Source organism: Oncorhynchus tshawytscha, linkage group LG22 (genome assembly GCF_018296145.1).
Source record: "Oncorhynchus tshawytscha isolate Ot180627B linkage group LG22, Otsh_v2.0, whole genome shotgun sequence".
Classification (NCBI taxonomy): Eukaryota; Metazoa; Chordata; class Actinopteri; order Salmoniformes; family Salmonidae; genus Oncorhynchus; species Oncorhynchus tshawytscha.
In genome coordinates, this window is record NC_056450.1 from 16,621,849 (window position 1) to 16,643,769 (window position 21,921).

Consider the following 21,921-nt stretch of genomic DNA (forward strand, 5'->3'; position numbering starts at 1 on the left):
AATACATGTTTTGCATTTTTATTTTTTCATATATCAAAATCAGCAAAAATATTTATTTTACATTTTGACTGGTTCAATATGTTGAAAATAAACAACATTCAAGAACGAAACCCTAGGGGAACACAAGGCACCATTCCAAAGACTCAGTTGAGATTTCATCTTACTAAAACAAATACTTTCACTAAAAACAGCAACAATACCCAGCTATACAGTCTAAGATTATTAGTTTCTCTCTAGGAGACTAATCAATCTTGGTGTTTGAACATGGATGACCTGAGTCACAGGGAAGGACATTGATCAACTACAGAGATGGCATCTGATAACAATTACAAGGTTACAAAACATAAATGCTTGGCAGGGAATATGCACTCTCACACCACTGAGGGTTAAGAAAGGTTTTTGGTAAAGAGAAGTACTCATTCAACTTAAAGCACGGTTCATACAGCATACATTTTTATTTATTTTAATAAGGGTTTCTTTTAAAGTTTGTAGGACTTTAATGAGAATAATATTCATGATATAAATGTAATATTTCTTGATCAAATCCCTTTCGTGGAGCTCATAATAAACATGTGCACGCACAACTTAGAAATTAGCCTCAGTGAACTGAAGAAACAGTGATAGAGATCCTGTTAATGACAGTAAAAATGAAAAAGGCTTGTGCATTTCGGAAAAAACAATATTGAGTGTATTTGTCCATGATCCACCGCTATTCCAAAAACACTCTGGGTAAACTACTGCATATATTTTTTTTCTAGTAACATTTTCTGATTTTGTTTTTGTACAAAAGTAGGTGTCACTTTACAAATCCAACAACAAGTAACAGTTAACAGCTTTCTTTCCCCTAACCCCAAAAAACAACAAAAACTACCAAACAAAAAAACATTGAGAATGTGCAACATTTTTGCATAAAACCATATGAATATTACTGTCTTGAGGAAAATACTCTTCATTCATTCTAGAATAAGGTTACAATGTAAATCCCTTACATACTGAAAATATATTGTGAGATCTGGAACCCGTGATAACAAATAAAAGGCTCTGGTAAAATTGCACTGTTGAGATCAAATCTGGTAAAAACAAATATGTATACATGATCAACTATTGTCCTCTTCAGTTTTAGCTAAATATCTTTGTATAAAAAACAAACACTAAAGTACATGTCTATCAGTCATCCTAAAATGAAGCCCCAGCTATTATATTTTCTGTCTGCCCAAACTGAAGTAATTGTATAACACATTTACAAAAGACAGTAGAGCTCAGATTAGGGGACAATTCAGTCCATTTCGAAGACCAAAAACAACAAAGTGTAAAATGTGCAAAGCGTGCTAATGTCTTGGGCGACCTCCTTCGAAGGCATGATGCTCCTCATGTGCTAAAATAGAAATAAACACATTCATCTCATGAGTTATCAATAGGCTCACTCAGACACATGACAACAGTATGTGAAGAGTAAAGTTGTTTTTGATGGGAGTGAATTAGCATGTACTCTAGTCTACTTGTTTTTATCATGACATGTGAATGTCATACAAGGTAGAAAGTACTCACGCTTATAAAATACTGCCTTAAAAGTTATCTGTGGAAGAAGTTCATAGATCCGTCCTAGGACGTTTGCTTCATTAGCAAACGAGGCAATTCCATTCCAGATTTGGACAACATCTTCTCTGTCTCGTATGCTGACACTAACACCAACCACCTCATCCTCTGAAACACAACCAGAGAATAAAATATTTCAGATAAATACATCAATACCCTTCAATTTTGAGGTACAACTTTACAAGGGACAGAACATTGTATGTTTTTCTTCATGACAGGATGTTCATGGCATTTCAGACTTCTTCTGTATGGTTGACTCAAATCAAATTGTATTTGTCACATGTAGACTAACAGTGAAATGCCTACTTACAGGTCCTTTTCCAATAATGCAGAGTTAAAGATACCAATTTGGGGGGGAAATAGAGACAAGGAATATATACACAGTGAATAACGAATAACGACTAAAATAACATGGCTATATACAGGGAGTACCAGTACCAAGTCGATGTGCAGGGGTACGAGGTAATTGAGGTAGCTATGTACATAAAGGTAGGGGTAAAGTGACTAGGCAACAGGATAGATAAGACAGTAGCAGCAGCGTATGTGCTGAGTGTAAAAGCGTGTGTGTGAGTGTGTATGACGTCAGTGTGCGCGTGTTATGTGTGTATGGCACAGGAGGTTGGTGGCACCTTAATTGGGGAGGACGGGCTCATGGTAATGGCCAGAGCGGAATTAGTGAAATGGAATCAAATGCATCAGCCACATGGTTTCCATGTGTTTAATGCCATTCCAATCGATCCATTCCAGACATTATTATGAGCCGTCCTCCCCTCAGCAGCCTCCACTGGTGTGTGGGTGTATGTAGTGTGTGTTGGGGTGTCAGTGTAAGTATGTGTGAACGTGTGGGTAGAGTCCAGTGTGTGTGCACGGAGTCAGTGCAAGAGAGTTGGTGCAAAGAAGGGGGAATGAAAATAGTCTGGGTAGCCATTTGGTTAGCTGTGGTTTAGCAGTCTTATGGCTTGGGGGTAGAAGCTGTTCAGGGTCCTGTTGGTTCCAGACTTGGTGCACTGGTACCACTTGTCATGCGGTAGCAGAGAGCAGTCTATGGCTTAGATGGCATGGCCAGGACCTCTCTACCGCCTGGGGTACAGAGGTCCTATGTGGCAGAAACAAACAAAAAATTGCCTGCAGACGGCTATATCGGTCCGCTAAAACAGGACTAGTAAAGGACCAGTGCACTACTTTTGTGAAGAAAAAAAATCATTTTATTTTTTATTTTCCAGGGGGTGCTGCAGCACCCCTATGTCCTGAGGGGGTTAGAGGCGCTGTCGTATCCTCTTCATAGCTGTGTGGACCATGTTACTTCCTTAGTGATGTGGACACAGAGAAATTTTAAGCTCTCGACCTGCTCCACTACAGCTCTATTGATGTGGATGGGGGCGTACTCGCTTCTCTGTTTCCTGTAGTCCACGATCAGCTCCTTTGTCTTGCTGACGTTGAGAGAGAAGTTGTTGTCCTGGCACCACACTGATAGGTCTCGGACCTCCTCCCTATAGGCTGCCTCATCGTCGTTGGTGATCACTGACTAATTCTTCAATGCTGTACAAGCTGACAAAAGACCATGTAGACCAAAACCCACAGTTGGAGTCTGAAAGACACTGCACACGATTCACTCTCTCTTTACACTTACCTGAAGCACAGTAATCAGTGAATTGCTCCCCAATAGTGGCTAACAGTAACTCCTTCCATACAGCAGGCTGGGGAAATGAAGACACATTGAGTATGTTACCAGTACACACATTTACTCAACAAACATAAATATGGTATGAATGATTAAAACATAACATATGACCTTTATTGTACTTACAGTGCTTTCTTTGGGTACTTTCATTTTCCAAACTCCCCCTTTTGCATTACTCTCTTCTTCCCTGGATGAAATGGAAAATGCATAGCAAGACAGAGACTAAATGAAAGGTAATACCATTTACATATATAATTACGCATAGACCTATGTGTTTGTATTAATTTGATTATTTAGTCTTACCAGAGTGGTCTTCTCTCTCCTCTCATTAAGTGATAGCTACATCTCAGTGGTAAACTGGAAACTCCAGGTATATTGTTGTACACACTCCAAAAGCTCTATGAAAAAAATGAGGAAAAAATGATATCTTTACCATGATATTAAAATCCTAGTGTTGCCTTTATTACGCCATTATTATTGAGAAACGTGCATTTATCATAATTTATTATGTGGCAATTATCTTAAACCTATCAACTAACACAGAGAGCTTACCTGAACTGTTTGCACAGTGTAGATTTTTTTCAGACCTGATTCACATTCTGCTGCGGTTGTTCCTGGTAAAGATCTGGAGGAAAGATCCAAACAAAACATCAATATCGAATTTAATCTATATAGAACTCTGCATCTGGCATGATCTAGCAGTCCTAAAATAACCTGTTTGTTTTTGTATCTATAGCAAGCCTTGGTACAGCAGTTCCCCCACTCTGTGAACAGGCTTTACTAGAGATCTCAGTGAGCAGAGGTTGTGCTCAAAGCAGCCAGGTCAGAGAAGATCTGGTGTCAACCCCCTTTCCACAGGACTCTAGCCCAGCAGTAAACAAGACTGACTGACCCCTTTAAAGTTGACTGCCTTCTCTCTTGGCCAGAGACGTACACTACATGACCAAAAGTATGTGGTCACCTGCTAATCAAACATCTCATTCCAAAATTCACGGGCATTAATATGGAGTTTGTCCCCCCTTTGATGCCTCAACAGCCTCCACTCTTCTGGGAAGGCTTTCCTTCACCACCAGATGTTGGAACATTGCTGCGGGGACTTGCATCCATTGTCATGCTGAAACAGGAAAGGGCTTTACCTAAACTGTTGCCACAAAGTTTGAAGCACAAAATCGTATAGAATGTCATTGTATGCTGCAGTGTTAAGATTTCCCTTCACTGGAACTATGGGGCCTATCCCGAACCACGAACAGCCCCAGACCATTATTCCTCCTCCACCAAAATGTACAGTTGGCACTATGCATTCGAGCAGGTAGCGTTCTCTTGGCATCCGCCAAACCCCGATTCTTCCATCAAACTGCCAAATGGTGAAGTGTTTTCCACTGAAATGGAAACCCATTTCATGAAGCTACCGATGAACAGTTCTTGTACTGACGTTGCTTCCAGGGGCAGTTTGGAACTCGGTAGTAAGTGTTGGACAGGAGCACTCGACGCTCACAATCAATCAAATGTATTTATAAAGCCCCTTTTACATCAGCAGATGTCACAAAGTGCTGTACAGAAACCCAGCCTAAAACCCCAAACAGCAAGCAATGCAGATGTAGGAGCATGGTGGCTGGAAAAAACTCAAAAGGCAGGAACCTAGGAAGAAACCTAGAGAGGAACCAGGTTCTGAGGGGTGGTCAGTCCTCTTCTGGATGTGCCGGGTGGAGATTATAACAGTACAGTGGCAAGAAAAAGTATGTGAACCCTTTAGAATTACCTGGATTTCTGCATAAATTGGTGATCAAATTTGATCTGATCTTCATCTAAGTCACAACAATAGACAAACATAGTGTGCTTAAACTAACAACACACAAATGATTGTATTTTTCTTGTCTTTATTGAATACATAATTTAAACATTCACAGTGTAGGTTAGAAAAAGTGTGAACCCCTAGGCTAATAACTTCTCCAAAAGCTAATTGGAGTCAGGAGTCAGCTAACCTGGAGTCCAATCAATGAGATGAGATTGGAGACGTTGGTTAGAGCTGTCTTGCGCTATGAAAAACACTCACAAACATTTAGTTTAAGAAGAATCATAGAGAGTCAGCTAAAGACTTACAGAAATCTCTGGAACATGCTAACATCTCTGTTGACGAGTCTATGATATGCAAAACACTAAACAGAATGGTGTTCATGTGAGGACACCACGGAAGAAGCCATTGCTGTCCAAAAAAACATTGCTGCACATCTGAAGTTTGCAAAAGTGCACCTGGATGCTCCACAGCGCTACTGGCAAAATATTCTGTGGACAGACGAAACTACAGTTGAGTTGTTTGGAAGGAACACAGGAACACTATGTGTGGAGAAGAAAAAGGCACAGCACACCAACATCAAAACTTCATCCCAACTGTAAAGTATGATGGACGGAGCATCATGGTTTGGGCTGCTTTGCTGCCTCAGGGCCTGGACAGCTTGCTATCATTGACGGAAAAATGAATTCCCAAGTTTATCAATACATTTTGCAGGAGAATGTTAGGCTACGTATGTGTCCGCCAATTGAAGCTCAACAGAAGTTGGGGTGATGCAACAGGACAACAACCCAAAACACAGAAGTAAATCAACAACAGAATGGCTTCAACAGAAGAAAATACACCTTCTGGAGTGGCCCAGTCAGAGTCCTGACCTCAACCCGATTGAGATGTGTAGCATGACCTCAAGAGAGAGGTTCACACCAGACATCAATAATATTGCTGAACTCAAACATTTTTGTAAAGAGGAATGGTCCATAATTCCTCCTGACCCTTCAGGTCTGATCCGCAACTGCAGAAAACGTTTGGTTGCGGTTATTGCTGCCGAAGGAGGGTCAACCAGTTATTAAATCCAAGGGTTCGCATACTTTTCCCACCCTGCACTGTGAATGTTTACACGGTGTGTTCAATAAAGACATGAAAACGTATAATTGTTTGTGGGTTATTAGTTTAAGCAAACTGTGTTTGTCTATTCTATTGTTGTTCCCTCAATGATTTATGCAGAAATCCAGGTGTTTCCAAAGTGTTCACATACTTTTCTTGCCACTGTACATGGTCAAGATGTTCAAACGTTCATAGATGACCAGCAGGGTCAAATAATAATAATCACAGTGGTTGTAAAGGGTGCAACAGGTCAGCACCTCAGGAGTAAATGTCAGTAAATGTTAGTTTGAGATAACAGGTGCGGTAGAGAGAGAGAGTAGAAAATAGTAGGTCTGGGACAAGGTAGCACGTCTGGTGAAGAGGTAAGGGTTCCATAGCCACTGGCAGAACAGTTGAAACTGGAGCAGCAGCATGACCAGGTGGACTGGGGACAGCAAGGAGTCATCAGGCCAGGTAGTCCTGAGGCATGGTCCTAGGGCTCAGGTCCTCCGGAAGGGGAGTGGGAGGGAGCATAGTTAAAATTCACACAGGACACCGGATAAGACAGGAGAATTATACCAGATATAACAAACTGACCTTAGACCCCTGACACAAACTATTGCAGCATAGATACTGGAGGCTGAGCCAGGAGGGGTCAGGAGGCACTGTGGCCTCGTTCGACAATACCCCTGGACAGGGCCAATCTGGCAGGATATAACCCCACCCACTTTGCCAAAGCACAGCCCCCACACCACTAAAGGGATATCCGCAGACCACCAACCTACTACACTGAGGCAAGTCTGAGTATAGCCCACAAAATTCTCCACCACCGCAAGAACCCGAGGTGGTGCTAACCCAGACAGTGAATTTCAACGTTGCTTGTGTGACCTGTGAGCTTGTGTGGCCTACCACTTTGCAGCTGAGCCGTTGCTGCTCCTAGATGTTTCCACTTCACAATAACAGAACTTACAGTTGACCATGGCAGCTCTAGCAGGGCAGAAATTTGACAAACTGACTTGTTGGAAAGGTGGCATCATCCTATGACGGTGCCACGTTGAAAGTCACTGAGCTCTTCAGTTAGGCCATTCTACTTCCAATGTTTGTCTATGGAGATTGCATGCTAGCGTGCTTGAATTTATACACCTGTCAGCAACGGGTGTGGCTGAAATAGCCAAATCTACTCATTTGAAGGGGTGTCCACATACTATGCTGTAAAAACATATTTGCCCCCTTTCTAATAATCTCTACTTTTGCATATTTTTTATACTGAATGTTATCAGATCTTCAACCAAAACCTAACATTAGATAAAGGGAACCTGAGTGAACAAATGACACAACAATTACTTACTTATTTCATAAACAAAGTTATGTAACACCCAATGCCAATGTAATTACCCCCTTACATTCAATAACTGGTTTTGCCACCTTTAGCTACAATGACTCCTACCAAAAGCTTCCTGTAGTTGTTAATCAGTCTCTCACATCGCTGTGGAGGAAGTTTGGTCCACTCTTCCATGCAGAACTGCTTTAACTCAGCAACATTTGTGGGTTTTCATGCATGAACTACTCGTTTCAAGTCCTGCCACATCATCTCAATTAGGATTAGGTCTGGACTTTTACTAGGCCATTCTAAAAATGTGTTGCTTTCTAGCCACTTTCATGTGGACTTGATTGTGTGTTTTGGATCATTGACCCAGTTGCGTTTCAGCTTCAGCTCACAGACGGATGGCCTGACATTCTCCTGTAGAAACCTTTGATACAGAGCAGAATTCATGGTTCCGTCTAAGGCAAGTCAACCAGGTTCTGAGTTACAAAGCATCCCCAAACCATCACACTACCATCAACATGCTTGGCCGTTGGTATGAGTTTCTTACTGTGGAATGCAGAGTTTGTTTTTTGGTTTTCACCAGACATAGTATTGGTAAACACAGGTTCCCTTTATCTAGAATCAGGATTTGGTTGAAGATCTGATAACTTTCAGTATGAAAAATATGAAAAAAATAGAGAAAATCAGAAAAGGGGCAAATACTTTTTCACAGCACAGTAACCAGTCAAAAGTTTGGACACACATACTCATTCCAGGGTTTTTCTTTATTTTGTACTATTGTCTACATTGTAGAATAATAGTTAAGACATCAAAACTTTGAAATAACACATATGGAATCATTTAGTAACCAAAAAAAGTGTTAAATAAACCAAAATATATTTTAGATTCTTCAAAGTAGCCACCCTTTGCTGTGAGGACAGCTTTGCACACTCTTGGCATTCTCTCGACCAGCTTCACGAGGTAGTCACCTGGAATGCATTTCAATTACCGGTGTGCCTTTTTAAAAGTGTATTTCCTTCTTAATACATTTGAGCCAATCGGTTGTGTTGTGACAAGGTAGGGGTGGTATACAGACGATAGCACTATTTGGAAAAAGACCAAGTCCATATTATGGCAAGAACAGCTCAAATAAGCTAAGATAAATGACAGTCCATCATTACTTTAAGACAGGGGTGGGCAACTCCAGTCCTCAAGGGCCTGATTGGTTTCACACTTTTTCTCCATCCATAGCAAACGCAGCTGGTTAATCAAACTGTATTCTAAACTGAAGATCATGATTAGGTGATTATTGGAGTCATGTGTGTTAGCTGGAGCAAAACTGTGACACCAATCAGGCCCACGAGGACTGGAATTAGCCACCGCTGCTTTAAGACATGAAGGTCAGTCAATCACTTCAAAAGTTTCTTCAAGTGCAGTCACAAAAAACATCAAGCGCTATGAAACTGGATCTCATGAGGACCGACACAGGAAAGGAAGACCCAGAGTTACCTCTGCTGCAGAGGAAAAGTTCATTAGATTTACCAGCCTCAGAAATTGCAGCCCAAATAAATACGTCACAGAGTTCAAGTAACAGACACATCTCAACATCAACTGTTTAGAGGAGACTGCGTGAATCAGGCCTTCATGGTCGAATTACTGCAAAGAAACCACTACTTAGGAACACCAATAATAAGAAGAAACTTGCTTGGGGAAAGAAACACAAGCAATGGATATTAGACCGGTGAAAATCTGTAATTTGGTCTGAGGAGCCCAAATTTGAGATTTTGGTTCCAACTGCTGTGTCTTTGTGAGATGCAGAGTAGGTGAACGGATGAGCTCCCCATGTGTGGTTCCCACCGTGAAGCATGGAGGAGGAGGTGTGATTATGCTTTGCTGGTGACACTGTCTGTGATTCATTTAGAATTCAAGGCACACTTAACCAGCATGGCTACCACAGCATTCTGCAGTGATATCTCATCTGGTTTGCCCTTAGTGGGACTATCATTTGTTTTTCAACAGGACAACGATCCAAAACACCTCTAGGCTGTGTAAAGGCTATTTGACCAAGAAGGAGAGTGATGGAGTGCTGCATCAGATGACCTGGCCTCCACAATTGCCCGACCTCAAACCAATTGAGATGGTTTGGGATGTGTTGGACCGCAGAGTGAAGGAAAATCAGCCAACAAGTGCTCAGCATACATGGGAACTACTTCAAGACTGTTGGAATAGCATTCTAGGTGAAGATGGTGGAGAGAATGACAAGTGTGTGCAAAGCTGTCAAGGAAAAGGGTGGCTACTTTGAAGAATCTCATTTGTTTCAAACTTTTTTTGGTTACTACATGATTCCATATGTGTTATTTCATAGGTTTGATGTCTTCACTATTATTCTACAATGTAGAAAATAGTACAAATATAGAAAAACCCTTGAATGAGTAGGTGTGTCCAAACTTTTGACTGGTACTGTATAGTGTACATTGATATACATAATTTCAATAAGAACACAATGAAAAGAAAGATCTGTATCGGCAAAACCATCGCCACATCCATCAGTTTTTTATTAAACTGTATTTTTTTTTTTTTTAAATACAAATTAAAGCTAGGTCTAAATGAAAACCAAGACAGAGAAAAGGTATCCACATTACAGAGTCAATGGATGGTGGAAGCCTAAACAAAAACAGACTAGCCTATGATTTAACTTTGAGTCTTGAGATTGAAAATAAATACTTTCACCCCTAGGCCTATATTCAGGAAACTTTTTGTTGTTGTTGAACAAATCAGTGTTGAGGGCCTCAGGCTTTCCCCAACCCAAGGTCTTAACACCGGTTACATAGCAGAGGTAAACAAACTTTGCCCCATATACAAGTACTCACAGTGTTGATAAAAATAGACAACGTCCAGTTCCAGCAGGTCACGTGTACACTTCCCATAATAGAATAATATTAGCTAAATGTCGGTGAAGCAGTGAGCAGAAGTTTTACAATGAATAAAATTGCTGATAGCCTGCCTAAGACTGAGATTTTGAGAACATTTTCTAACCAATGGTACATTGCATGGCACCATATCACGCGAGGAATAAGAAACAGTGATTGCGAAAACACAGGTTATAGTGTAATAATAATATACGTTACTATTGGGGCGTTACACCCATGCACTGTCTGCAACTTGAAAGACTCCTTTGTTTTGGCAAGGCTTCCTAGCTAGCTATTCCAAATGCAGTTGAATTCATACAAACTCATCCCATGAAAACAAATCATAGAATGAATCACCACCAAGTCCATGAAATGATAAAATGGTGAGCTTACCTATCAAGCCAAAAAGTCCACGGAGAATGTAATGGGAGGGTGCCGTTTCCATCGTTGTTCGTGATGTTCTCCAATTCTCTTTCGTCAATATGGATGTTACGTTCAGCGGAGTTTTGACTTACTGTGTTGTTCAGCTGCTGGGTTGGGACAGCAGGAACGGCCATTTCCTGGGTTGTAAAAATAATCGATTTGATTGTTTTTAAAATATCTCGTTTCACCTTTTGATTAAATAGGTGTAAAGTGCCTACTTTGCTGACTCATTCGTAGCTTCACCGGTCTGGCGCCACAACATCAGTAAAACGACGACGTCTAGCTGTAGGCCAAACGTTCTTGTCATAAACGGCAGGCAAAATCCACACTAGGAAACAGGACTGCCTTAAATTAGTATTACATGTACCTCAAATTTCCCCTAAAACATGCAAAGACCCCTTAACTGAAATAAAGGGCCTCTTAAGTATCCCTTAATTTTTAAATGCAAAAGGGGACCCAATTATACATACCTTAATTTCAATTGTTGGTCAGTACCCTTTATTTTTCAATTTCAGTGCTTATGAAGGATATCAATAAACGTATCCTTAATAATACCTTACTACGGAATGTTTGATTAGCTCCCTTGTTTTTTGGGTTTAAGGATAGGTCAAGGGACATACGGAGCATGCCCTTCATTATTCATTGCTTTATATTGTTTTTGTTGATCCTTACGTGTTCAGATTAGGTGCCGCGCGCGTAGAGTGGATATTTTTTTCTACAGTCTTCCACCCGTACTGTAGATGGCGGCATGCACCTTAACGATTGTTTGCGGACCGCCGAAGAAGAAGAAGCCCCCCCCCACCACCACCCCGGACATGTGCACTTGAGTGGTTAGCTAGCAAGTGTGTTACCTGGATGTGTTGTTGCTAGCGGTATTTTTTTTATTTCCCCTCTTCTTCTGTTTCCTGTCGCTGTTGTAAGGGATATCAGTTGCCATAGGCTAGTTTACGTTACAACCATGGAAATTGACACACTTTTGGAGGCTTTCACGAGTAAGTCAACTTACTTTAGCTGTTTTTCAGGATCTGTAACGTTATTTACTGTAGCCGCATATATTCTAGTTAGCTTGCTATCTCGTTGGATGGATGGAAAACTTGGCTAGTTGTAACTAGCAGTCCAAATTGTTAGCTGACTAACTTAGCTCGCTAGGCCTATTTTATTTTGAGAGCGTAACTACATGTATAATTCAATATTGATGTGTGTGTTGACTTGAAGCTATTTCACCCACTTAGTTACATTTTGTTCCTAGTCTAGTTAACGTTAGCAGGTAGCTTATGTTGACCACAGTTTGCTACCTAGCGTTGTGTTCTAGTTTAGTTAACTCGTTTATTTGCTACCAGCGTTAACTACTGTAGTTAGTTAGTTAGCGTTACTTAGTTGCAGCCATGGTGATTATATGAAATTAGTAGCTATCCTAATTATATGGTTGCAGCTTGCTAGCTATTTAAAGCCTGTGGTTGCCGTGCAGCTAATTCTTCCCGACGGTGTGCCCTGGACTACAACGCTGTACATACTTTAATAAGTGTTTTCTATTTTCTTATTTCTACGTTCAGACTTTGAGAAGAAAGGGAAGAAAGATACCTGTCCTGCCCTGGATCAACTTTTGTCTCATGTCGCCAAAACGGGAGAAACGATGTGAGTGTCTGAGAAATAAGCCTCAAGTGCCAGTCGATTTTCTATTGAATGGACAATGTGTCAATTCAGTATAGAAATGCACAGGCTGGTAAATTACAACTCATGGATAGTATTATTGCTGACATGAATTTCTGGATATGCTACCATGTTGGAGGAGACTGAAGTTAACCCAATATTGGACTAAATTAGCCTTATGCTATTCCTTAGTCCAAGGACCTTACACGTTCTGTTTAAAGGGCGAATTGGCTCTCGAAACCAAAACAGCCAAATACGCCATCAAAAAGTGAATAGATTCTCAATTGCGGTACGGTTCTAGAAATATAAATGCCTCTACTTTCATTTCACATCAAAATATATTCATAAATGTGAAATGCAGACATACTGTACACTGTTTTAACACAGTTGCAGTCAACACTATTTTTAAGTGACAACACGTTTGTGGCATCTGTCTTCCATTCATACACAGGTGTTCAGAGACTCAGATGGCTAATTAGCACAGAGACTCAGATGGCTAATTAGCACAGATCTTCTGTCTGTTTTCCGTAAACAAGCGATGTAATGTGGAAATATGGCCGTGTGGCAACCCTAACCCTATAAAGGTGTGCAGTAATTTTAACATTTTTTAAAAATACAATTCTCGCTAATATGAAAGATTTGTTCCTTATGTTTCCAAAACCATACCGCAAGCGATACATGTTAACATTTTAGAGCAAACGTCTGGGTTCTTAAAAGGTCCCCTTGGAAGAAGATACCTTCATCAATAGGCGCTAAAGGTACTTGGCGTCTATGAATGGGCTAGACAACCAGAGAGGTATCCCACGAAGCAAGCTAGATCTACTCTGGGTTTTCTAAAGCTTCAGTTAGCTTCACCTTCCAGCCAGGTTTCAAGTTTTATTAGTCGTATGTATGGGATATGCATGGTATGCATCGCCCAACGAAATGTTTACTTGCAGGTTCTTGCAAGTAAATAAAAAAAACAAAGTAAATGGCAGTAGGATCTAAAAAAATTGTTTTGCCTAAGTATAATACAGGAATGCACAATTTGATGCAATATTTACATGTGTATTGGGGATGTATAAATTGAGCAGTATAGTAAGTCTGGTAGCAGCAGTTGTGATGTGCACAGAATCAGAGCAGGTGGTCAGTTCAAGTGTTCAGCACTCTGATAGCTTGTAGATACCAACAGGCTCAGAGACAGTATCAGAGCATGAGGTCTGATGGAAACGGTCTGCCTGACAGTTAAGGAGAGAACAGCTTGTGGGTGGGGGGGTCCTTGATGATGCTGCGTGTCTTCGTCAGGCACCATTTCGAGTGATGTCCTGGATGGATGGCAGCACGGTCCCGGTGATATACTGGAGGGCGTTGCGGTTGTGTACAGAGCAATTCCCTTACCAGGCTGTGATGCAACCGGGCTTCATGCAGAATTTCTTCAGCCGTCTTAGGAAGTAGATACTGTAGCACCCACTTGACAAGAGTAGTAGTGGTGCTGGTCTATGACAAGTCCTCGGCTTCATCCATACTATGACGGTGGATATTGCTTGTCCGCCTGCTGCTAACTCTAGCAGTCTTGTAACTGCGCGTGTATGTCGTACATGGCTAGTCGAACACCAAACTCTTAATTTAGACAATGATGAAACCTCAATCCATGGGCGAGTCAGGTCCTACATTTTCATGTGCGCCGAAATGAAAATGAACTACCGTAGGTTATCTTGCAAATTCAGCAGGCTGTGGTGTGAAATAGGCTTTTAGAAATGCCATCTTTATTTTATGACTCATAGTTAATGCTGTCTTTGGTGTTACATTGCGTGAAGTTTAAAATGCATTCTGTCATTACTGTGATATATATATATATTTATATACAAACATTTTATTAAATATTTAGTTAAATCAGTCTTCCTCAAATTAATGGGATGGTATCTGTTTTCATTGGTCCTCAACTCACAGCTCAGTCATTTCATTCAGAGTAAGTGGAATTAGCCTACCCCAGAGAAGGATTCGTTGTGCCATTTGAATGTGCCTGGCTAAAAGGTGAGCCACTTTCATATGACCGGTTAACCCGAGTTGAACTCTGTTGACCAAAGTTACCTCGCTAACTCCTCAAACCTGCTTTGTAGGAAACCCCTCCTGTGTCGGACCAAGAGAGGATAACTTTTTGGTCTCTCCTCTTCTAGGATTTCATGGTCGCAGTTCAAAAGTTATTTCCTGTTTAAACTTGAGAAAGTAATGGATGACTTCAGAACCTTGTCGCCAGACCAGCGAGATCCATCCAATCCTAATGTGGAGTACATTCCTTTTGAGGAGATGAAGGAAAGGATTCTCAAAATTGTAGATGGGTACAACGGGTGAGTGTCCTCCACTGTCCAGTGCTGAAACATTTAATAAAAGTCTCCCTTTAATGCCTGTTTTACCAGTATGCCTTTGTGTAGCCTTGTGTACAGCCTCGTGAGGAAAGTATACCTTTTCACTATCTTTTCCAGTATTCCGTTCACCATCCAGCGTCTGTGTGAGTTACTTACTGACCCTAAGAGGAACTACACTGGAACAGACAAGTTCCTCAGGGGAGTGGAGAAGGTAAATATTATCACTGTTTCTGAGATTGTTTATCAAAATGGGAGTTTCTATTTGACAAATTCAGGTACATCCTTCCCAGTTTTCGTTCAGTTTGCTTCTGTTTTAATAAACTTTTTGCAATTGAATCGGCGCAATAAATACGCCCCCTGGGTACTTACCCTATTAAGGATACCTACAGTACCAGTCAAAAGTTTGGACACACCTATTCATTCAAAAGTTTCTTTATTTTAACTATTTTCTACATTGTAGAATAATCGTGAAGACATCAAAACTATGAAATAACACATGTAATCATGTAGTAACCAAAAAAGTGTTAAAAAATATTTTAGATTCTTCAAAGTAGCCACCCTTTGCCTTGACAGCTTTGCACACTCTTGGCATTCTCTCAACCAGCTTCTTTTATGAATGCTTTTCCAACAGTCTTGGATTTCCCACATATGCTGAGCACTTTGCTGCTTTTCCTTTGCTCTGCGGTCCAACTCATGCAAACCATCTCAATTGGGTTGAAGTTGGGTGATTGTGGAGGTCAGGTCATCTGATGCAACCCTCCATCACTCTCCTTCTTGGTCAAATAGCCCTTACACAGCCTGGAGATGTGTTGGATCGTTGTCCTGTTCAAAAACAAATTATAGTCTCAGTAAGAGCAAACCAGATGGGATGGCTTATCACTGCAGAATGCTGTGGTAGCCATGCTGTTTAAGTGTGCCTTGAATTCTAAATAAATCAGTGTCACCAGCAAAGCACCATGCCACCTCCATGCTTCACAGTGGGAACCACACATGCAGAGATCATCCGTTCACCTATTCTGCGTCTCACAAAGACACGGAGGCTGGAAACAAAAATCTCACATTTGGACGCATCAGACCAAAGGACATATTTCGACCAGTCTAATGTCCATTGCTCATTTTAGTAGTGGTTTCTTTGCAGTAATTTCACCAATAAGGCCTGATTCACGCAGTCTCCTCTGAACAGTTGATGTTGATGTCTCTCTTACTTGAACTCTGAAGCATTTATCTGGGCTGCAATTTCTGAGGCTGGTAACTCTAATGAACTTATCCTCTGCAGAAGAGGTACCTCTGGGTCTTCCTTTCCTGTGGTGGTCCTCATGAGAGCCAGTTTCATCATAGCACTTGGTGGTTTTTGCGACTGCAAAGTTCTTGTAATTTTCCATATGGACTAACCTTCATGTCTTAATGTAATGGACTGTCGTTTTCTCTTTGCTTATTTGAGCTGTTCTTGCCATAAAATGGACTTAGCCCTATTTGATAAAATACCATTTTTGTATACCACCCCTACCTTGTCACAACACAACTGATTGGCTCAAAAGCATTAAGAAGGAAAGAAATTCCATACATTTCCTTTTAAGAAGGCACACCTGTTAATTGAAATGCATTTCTGGTGACTACCTCATGAAGCTGGTTGAGAATGCCAAGAGTGTGCAAAGGGTGGCTACTTTGAAGAATCTCAAATATAAAACATATTTTGATTTGTTGAACAATTTTTTTGTTGTTGTTGGAGTTACTACATGATTCCGTATGTGTTCGTAGTTTTGATGTCTTCACTATTATTCTATAAAAATAAAGAAAAACCCTTGAATGAGTAGGCCTGTCAACTTTTGACTGGTATTGTATGTCACAGATACATGTCCTTGTGTTTAATTTGAATGAATAATGCATTCTCGCATGGCTTATTTTTAACAAGTTTATAATTGCTTGTGTTTGTATACAATATACATGATTGGAGTTTGATGGTATTGTTTATATTTTGCAGAATGTGATGGTGGTCAGCTGTGTATATCCTACCTCAGAGTAAGTATTATATCATGTTTCTCAACCTACCACTTTTTATAGCAAAACATACTTTAAAGTTTGTCAACTTCAAAGCTGTCTATCAAATCATTTTGGGTAGGGTAACAGTGATCTGGATTTGCTGACTCACTCTGCCTCTTTCAAAGGAAAAATGGGGCAACCAGTGTAAACAAAATGAATGGAGTGATGTTCCCTGGCAATAATACCTCTATTTATTCAGAAAGGTGAGCGCTACCTACTTGTCAATGGTTGATGTTCAGTTATGCAATTTATCTACATTTATAACATAAAATGGGTGGGGAACCCCAATAAAACCCAGCAGTCTTTCGTTCTAAGCATCCCTGAACATAAGGGGAGAAGTTTTAGTAATTTACTCATACCAAATATTCTGGGTGGCAGTGTAGTTAAATCTCCTTGTTATTACACTGAACAAAAATATAAACGGAACGTGCATCGATTTGACAAATATTTGATTGAAATGCATTCATTAGACCTTAATCTATGGACTTCATATGACTGGGAATACAGATATGCATCTGTTCGTCACAGATACCTTAAAAAAAAAGGTAGAGGCGTTGATCAGAAAACCAGTCAGTATCTGGTGTGATCACCATTTGCCTCATGCAGCGCGACACATCTCCTTCGCATAGAGTTGATCAGGCTGTTCATTGTGGCCTGTGGAATGTTGTCTTTCTCCTCTTCAGTAGCTGTGCGAAGTTGCTGGATATTGGCGGGAACTGGAACACGCTGTCGATCCAGAGCATCCCAAACATGCTCAATGGGTGACATGTCTGGTGAGTATGCAGGCCATGGAAGAACTGGGACATTTTCAGCTTCCAGGAATTGTGTACAAATCCTAGTGACATGGGGCTGTGCGTTATCATGCTGAAACATGAGGTGATCGCGGCAGTGGGCCTCAGGATCTCTTCACGGTATCTCAATGTATTCAAATTGCCATCGGTAAAATGCAATTGTGTTCATTGTCTGTAGCTTATGCCTGCCCATACCATAACCCCACCACCACGGGGCACTCTGTTCACAAAGTTAACATCAGCAAACCGCTCGCCCACACAACGCCATCTGCCCGGTACAGTTGAAACCGGGATTCATCCGTGAAGAGCACACTTCTCCAGCCTGCCATTGGCCATCGAAGGTGAGCATTTTTCCACTGAAGTCGGTTACGACACTGAACTGCAGTCAGGCATCAGACCCTGGTGAGGATGACAAGCACGCAGATGAGCTTCCCTGACTCTGTTCCTGACAGTTTATGCAGAAATTCTTGGGTTGTCCAAACCCACAGTTTCAACAGCTGTCTGGGTGGCTGGTCTCACACGATCCTGCAGGTTAAGAAGCTTGATGTGGAGGTCCTGGGCTGGTGTTGTTACACGTGGTCTGCCTCCAAATTCTCTAAAATGACATTGGAAGCAGCTTATGGTAGACAAATGAACATTCAATTCTCTGGCAACAGCTCTGGCGGACATTCATACAGTCAGCATGCCAATTGCACTCTACCTCAACTTGAAACATCTGTGGCATTGTGTTGCACATTTGGCCTTTTATTGTCCCCAGCACAAGGTGCACCTGTGTAATTATCATGCTGTTTAATCAGCTTAATATGCCACACCTGTCAAGTGGATGGATTATCTTGGCAAAGGAGAAATGCTCACTAACAGGGATGTAAACACATTTGTGCACAACACTTTTCAGAAAAGCTTTCTGTGCGTATGGAAAATTACTGGCTACTTTTTTATTTCAGCACATAGGACCAACACTTTACATGTTACGTTTATATTTTTGTTCAGTATAATTTGATTCAATTGCAACAATATGATTGAATGAAAGCGTATTGGATTTTGCATATAGAGATGATTTCTTCTCTCCTTATGGTAGGAATATAAATGGACCAGGCACCCCAAGGCCACTGAACAGACAAAAGCTATTGCTATCCACCTCTCTGGCTACAAACGGTCTCCCTGACAGCACAGACGATAAGGAGCCACTCACAGAACAAGAGGAGCATGTTGTCAGGTAACTAGCGTTGTGTGAAGCCAGGTGACTGTCAGCCAAAATATAACGCTATAAATGTTAAGACTTAGCAACTAGTTCTGATGTTTTGACACTTTCTTTAGTGATTCCTCTGTATCGGAAAGTAATACCACAAAAAGCAGTCTGATAAAGACCAAGCATCCAGAAGAGGATGCGACGGAGGCAGAGAACCATGAAGTGAAAAGGCTGAAGTTTGACAAAGACATGGATGAAGATGAGGAGGTAGACACGGAGATGTCCTGTCCTGAACCTGCCCAAAGCTCATCAGACAAGCCAGAATCGTCAGCAGACATTGTTGAGGAAGAAAAAGACAAGTCTGCTGATATGCTCACCACAAACGATCATGGTACCTTTTTTTTAACAATGGGGCATTTTCAAACAACACTATATCGCTGTATTAACACAGGCAGCCCAATTCTGATCTTCTTTCCACTAATTAGTATATTGACCAATCACATATTTTCACATCAGATATTTTTCAGCGCTGGTCTGATTTGGTCAAAAGACAAGTTTAGTGGGGAAAAAATATCAGAATTGGGCTGCCAGTCTAAACACAGCCTAAGCTTGTGAAAGGGAAAATTTGACATTGGTCCAAGAATAACATTGTTAAACTGGATGAATTGATTTATGGAAGGATGTAATGGCGTTCTTGCCTTCTGTCCCCCAGAGCCTTCTAGCACTCAGACAGAAGAGCCCTTTGAGGAAGAGACAGCGGAGACATCAGAGAGAGAGGCTGAGTCTGGCCCTACCAACAGTCTAAAAAGTGACAGCACCATGGACCAGTCAGAGGGGCAGCTTGCTCAGTCAGGGAAGGATCTACGTTTAGAGGAACAGGGGGAAGGGGATTGCAGTGAGTCAGTCAGTAGCAGCAATGGGGAGGGAGCACCCAGTGAAGAGCCTGTCCCATCTTCCTCTCCCAGAAGTAAAGTTGAGTCGTCGGCAGAAGGCGCTGATGCAGAAAACAGTTTAGAAAGCCCAGAGACCGCAGATGAGCCCATGGAACAGGACTAACCTGAGGGCCACCCAACATTATTTTACACTGTATGATACTGTAACACACCCAGAAGATCTCTGTACCAATGTGGACCTGTAGTCTCCCAGAACAGGGGGGCTTTTTGTGAGGCCTCGGGTCTCCTCACGCCTTATGACCCACCCACCTCCTGACGGCCAGTCTGATTTTAAAAACGTAATTTAAGTTCCCCTCCAGCTAGGTTTTTTTTCAAGCCTGTGGCATTCATTTACACATGAAATGCCTTTATCACTGTTATTTTAATATGATCTGCTATTTTAGACGCCAATTCCAAAGCTGCTTGGTTAACATTGTGATGTAGAAGGATCTGTCATTATTCAGTGTTTGTGATCTTCAACTGTGGTGAATGTTTCATGTTTGCCGGCCCAGTTAGGTTCCCTGGATCTGTGGGATGCCTTGGATTTTCCCTGGGTAAAGTGACCGCTTACAGCTATGTTTTGTTTTTAGTGTGGTAGTTTTTTTGCACTTTGAAATGTAAAGTATAGAAAACTGGCCATGACATCTGTAGCATAAAACCACTGGGAGCCCTGCTAGTTTGCTAGTCTTGCAAAGTAAGCATACAGAAACCATGGATAGAGATGAACAATAGAGATATAGCTGTGAACCAAATGCTTTAAACTGTCCAGTGAAATTTTCACTTTGAAAAGCTAATCTGTTAACTTGTCCTGTTCTTGTATTTGTGGCAAAAGCAGAAATGAAGAGAAACACTTCAAAATCTCAACCTCAAACAGACTGTTACAAAAATGCTTGCCATTTCCGTTTTGGCTGAGATGGAATTTTTCTGTCAGATTTAAAGTGAAGGTCCAGAACTTTTGTATCATTTGTTTTGAAAGTAGTGCTCATGAGCCAAACTTGATCCCTGCTTTTTGTGTACTCTCTCATCCATTTCGTATGATATGCTACATCCTGCTTTTAATTTTTGTATTCGTATGAAATGTTACTAATCCAAATCGTACAATATGTTACTCATTTGTTGTGCTTAAGATTCTGGACTACATCTTTAATCAAAAGATGTGGAAACTTTTAATTGAATGGCATCTTTCTTAAGCTTCAGACATCCATATCAACTAAATTCAACTTTAAATCTCAGCACAAAATGATTGCTACTGCTGTCACGTGGAATAACAAGAAGCTTGTTTTGATTTGATTTGGAGCGTTTACTGGCTGCCATATCTTGTTTCTGCAACTGTCCTTTTTATATATTAGGATTTTAACATTTCTGTAAAGAAGATTTTGTAGATTGTAATACATGTTCACTGCCTTTGTGAAAGTCTTTGTAGATTGGTCTTTCAACACCGTATTCATATGAAGCAATAAATGCTAACATTAAGTGTGAGGTATGCTTAATTTGTATCAAGGAAGTTATACCTTTTGCCAACTATGAATACATATTTTGAATACATCACATCCTTATTTGTACATTTTCAGAGAAATCATTTAATCTTATGACGGTATCTCCAAATGGCCTTGACACTCATGCATAGTAGGCTAATGACACTTATCCCTGTCCCTATGAAACAGTCAGCACATTACATGAGCCAAGAAGAGCTCGGCTGGGGTAGGTGTTCTGTCAACACATTGTTCTATTATAGGAAACAAGGACAGTCAGTCCTACAGGGGGTTTTCTACCTCACCTTCCTACATCTATAATTTTGATAGTTTCTTATAATCCCAGTACTCATCTTTACAAAGATGTAACAAAGGGTATTTGGAAACAGTCAACTGGTGAAATATGTTAGGCCTAGTACTGGGCCATGGAATGCGATGTACTTGAGCTAATTTTGGCTCGAGCAGAGCTGATGTGTACACAGGTTATCAAGGAAGGTCCTATAAATAGCATCACCTAATTAGAGGGATTACCAAATGCCTGCCCTCTATGACTAATCGGATTTGCAAACAAAAAGGAGGATCGCATGTAGGGGACATTGTAACTAACCTTTAGGTAGACCTAGGGCTCGTTTGAGTGGTAAAGCTGAAACAACCGACTAGAAAAAAGTGAGTGAAGTCAGAGGAGGTGCATATGTGACAGCCGAAAGTCTGGCAC

The 21,921-nt window shown here is 41.0% G+C and overlaps 2 protein-coding genes across 3 annotated transcripts; one reads left to right on the forward strand and one right to left on the reverse strand.

Moving 5' to 3' along the window:
• Window positions 1–2: 2 nt before the first annotated feature.
• LOC112221951 (eukaryotic translation initiation factor 4E type 3) lies at window positions 3–11,507 on the reverse strand. 2 transcript variants are annotated; one of them, XM_024384423.1, is made up of 9 exons: window positions 11,258–11,507; window positions 11,006–11,115; window positions 10,758–10,924; window positions 3,830–3,902; window positions 3,581–3,675; window positions 3,404–3,464; window positions 3,227–3,293; window positions 1,549–1,704; window positions 3–1,375 (listed from the first exon to the last, which is right to left on the reverse strand). In XM_024384423.1, exons 3-9 carry the CDS (start codon window positions 10,919–10,921, stop codon window positions 1,329–1,331), a joined length of 663 nt encoding a protein of 220 aa, XP_024240191.1. In that variant the 5' UTR covers window positions 10,922–10,924; window positions 11,006–11,115; window positions 11,258–11,507; the 3' UTR covers window positions 3–1,328. The 2 variants fall into 2 exon arrangements, with proteins under 2 accessions (XP_024240191.1, XP_024240190.1); XM_024384422.1 differs by having other exon boundaries at window positions 10,758–11,128.
• Window positions 11,508–11,597: 90 nt separating this feature from the next.
• LOC112221950 (serine/threonine-protein phosphatase 4 regulatory subunit 2-A) lies at window positions 11,598–21,213 on the forward strand. The gene is made up of 9 exons (XM_024384421.2): window positions 11,598–11,779; window positions 12,341–12,422; window positions 14,594–14,764; window positions 14,900–14,993; window positions 16,764–16,801; window positions 16,948–17,025; window positions 18,692–18,829; window positions 18,931–19,193; window positions 19,515–21,213. Exons 1-9 carry the CDS (start codon window positions 11,746–11,748, stop codon window positions 19,856–19,858), a joined length of 1,242 nt encoding a protein of 413 aa, XP_024240189.1. The 5' UTR covers window positions 11,598–11,745; the 3' UTR covers window positions 19,859–21,213.
• The last annotated feature ends 708 nt before the right edge of the window (window positions 21,214–21,921 follow it).

Excerpts from the sequence above, each read along its gene's own strand:
- LOC112221951 (XM_024384423.1), bottom strand. The coding sequence starts at position 10,921 with ATGGCCGTTCCTGCTGTCCCAACCCAGCAGCTGAACAACACAGTAAGT. Across the intron at positions 3,676-3,829 it reads ACACTGTGCAAACAGTTCAG|AGCTTTTGGAGTGTGTACAA; the intron begins GTAAGCTCTCTG and ends TTTTTTTCATAG. Across the intron at positions 1,376-1,548 it reads TAAGGCAGTATTTTATAAGC|CACATGAGGAGCATCATGCC; the intron begins GTGAGTACTTTC and ends TTTCTATTTTAG.
- LOC112221950 (XM_024384421.2), top strand. The coding sequence starts at position 11,746 with ATGGAAATTGACACACTTTTGGAGGCTTTCACGA. Across the intron at positions 16,802-16,947 it reads TGTGTATATCCTACCTCAGA|GAAAAATGGGGCAACCAGTG; the intron begins GTAAGTATTATA and ends CCTCTTTCAAAG. Across the intron at positions 18,830-18,930 it reads CAAGAGGAGCATGTTGTCAG|TGATTCCTCTGTATCGGAAA; the intron begins GTAACTAGCGTT and ends CACTTTCTTTAG.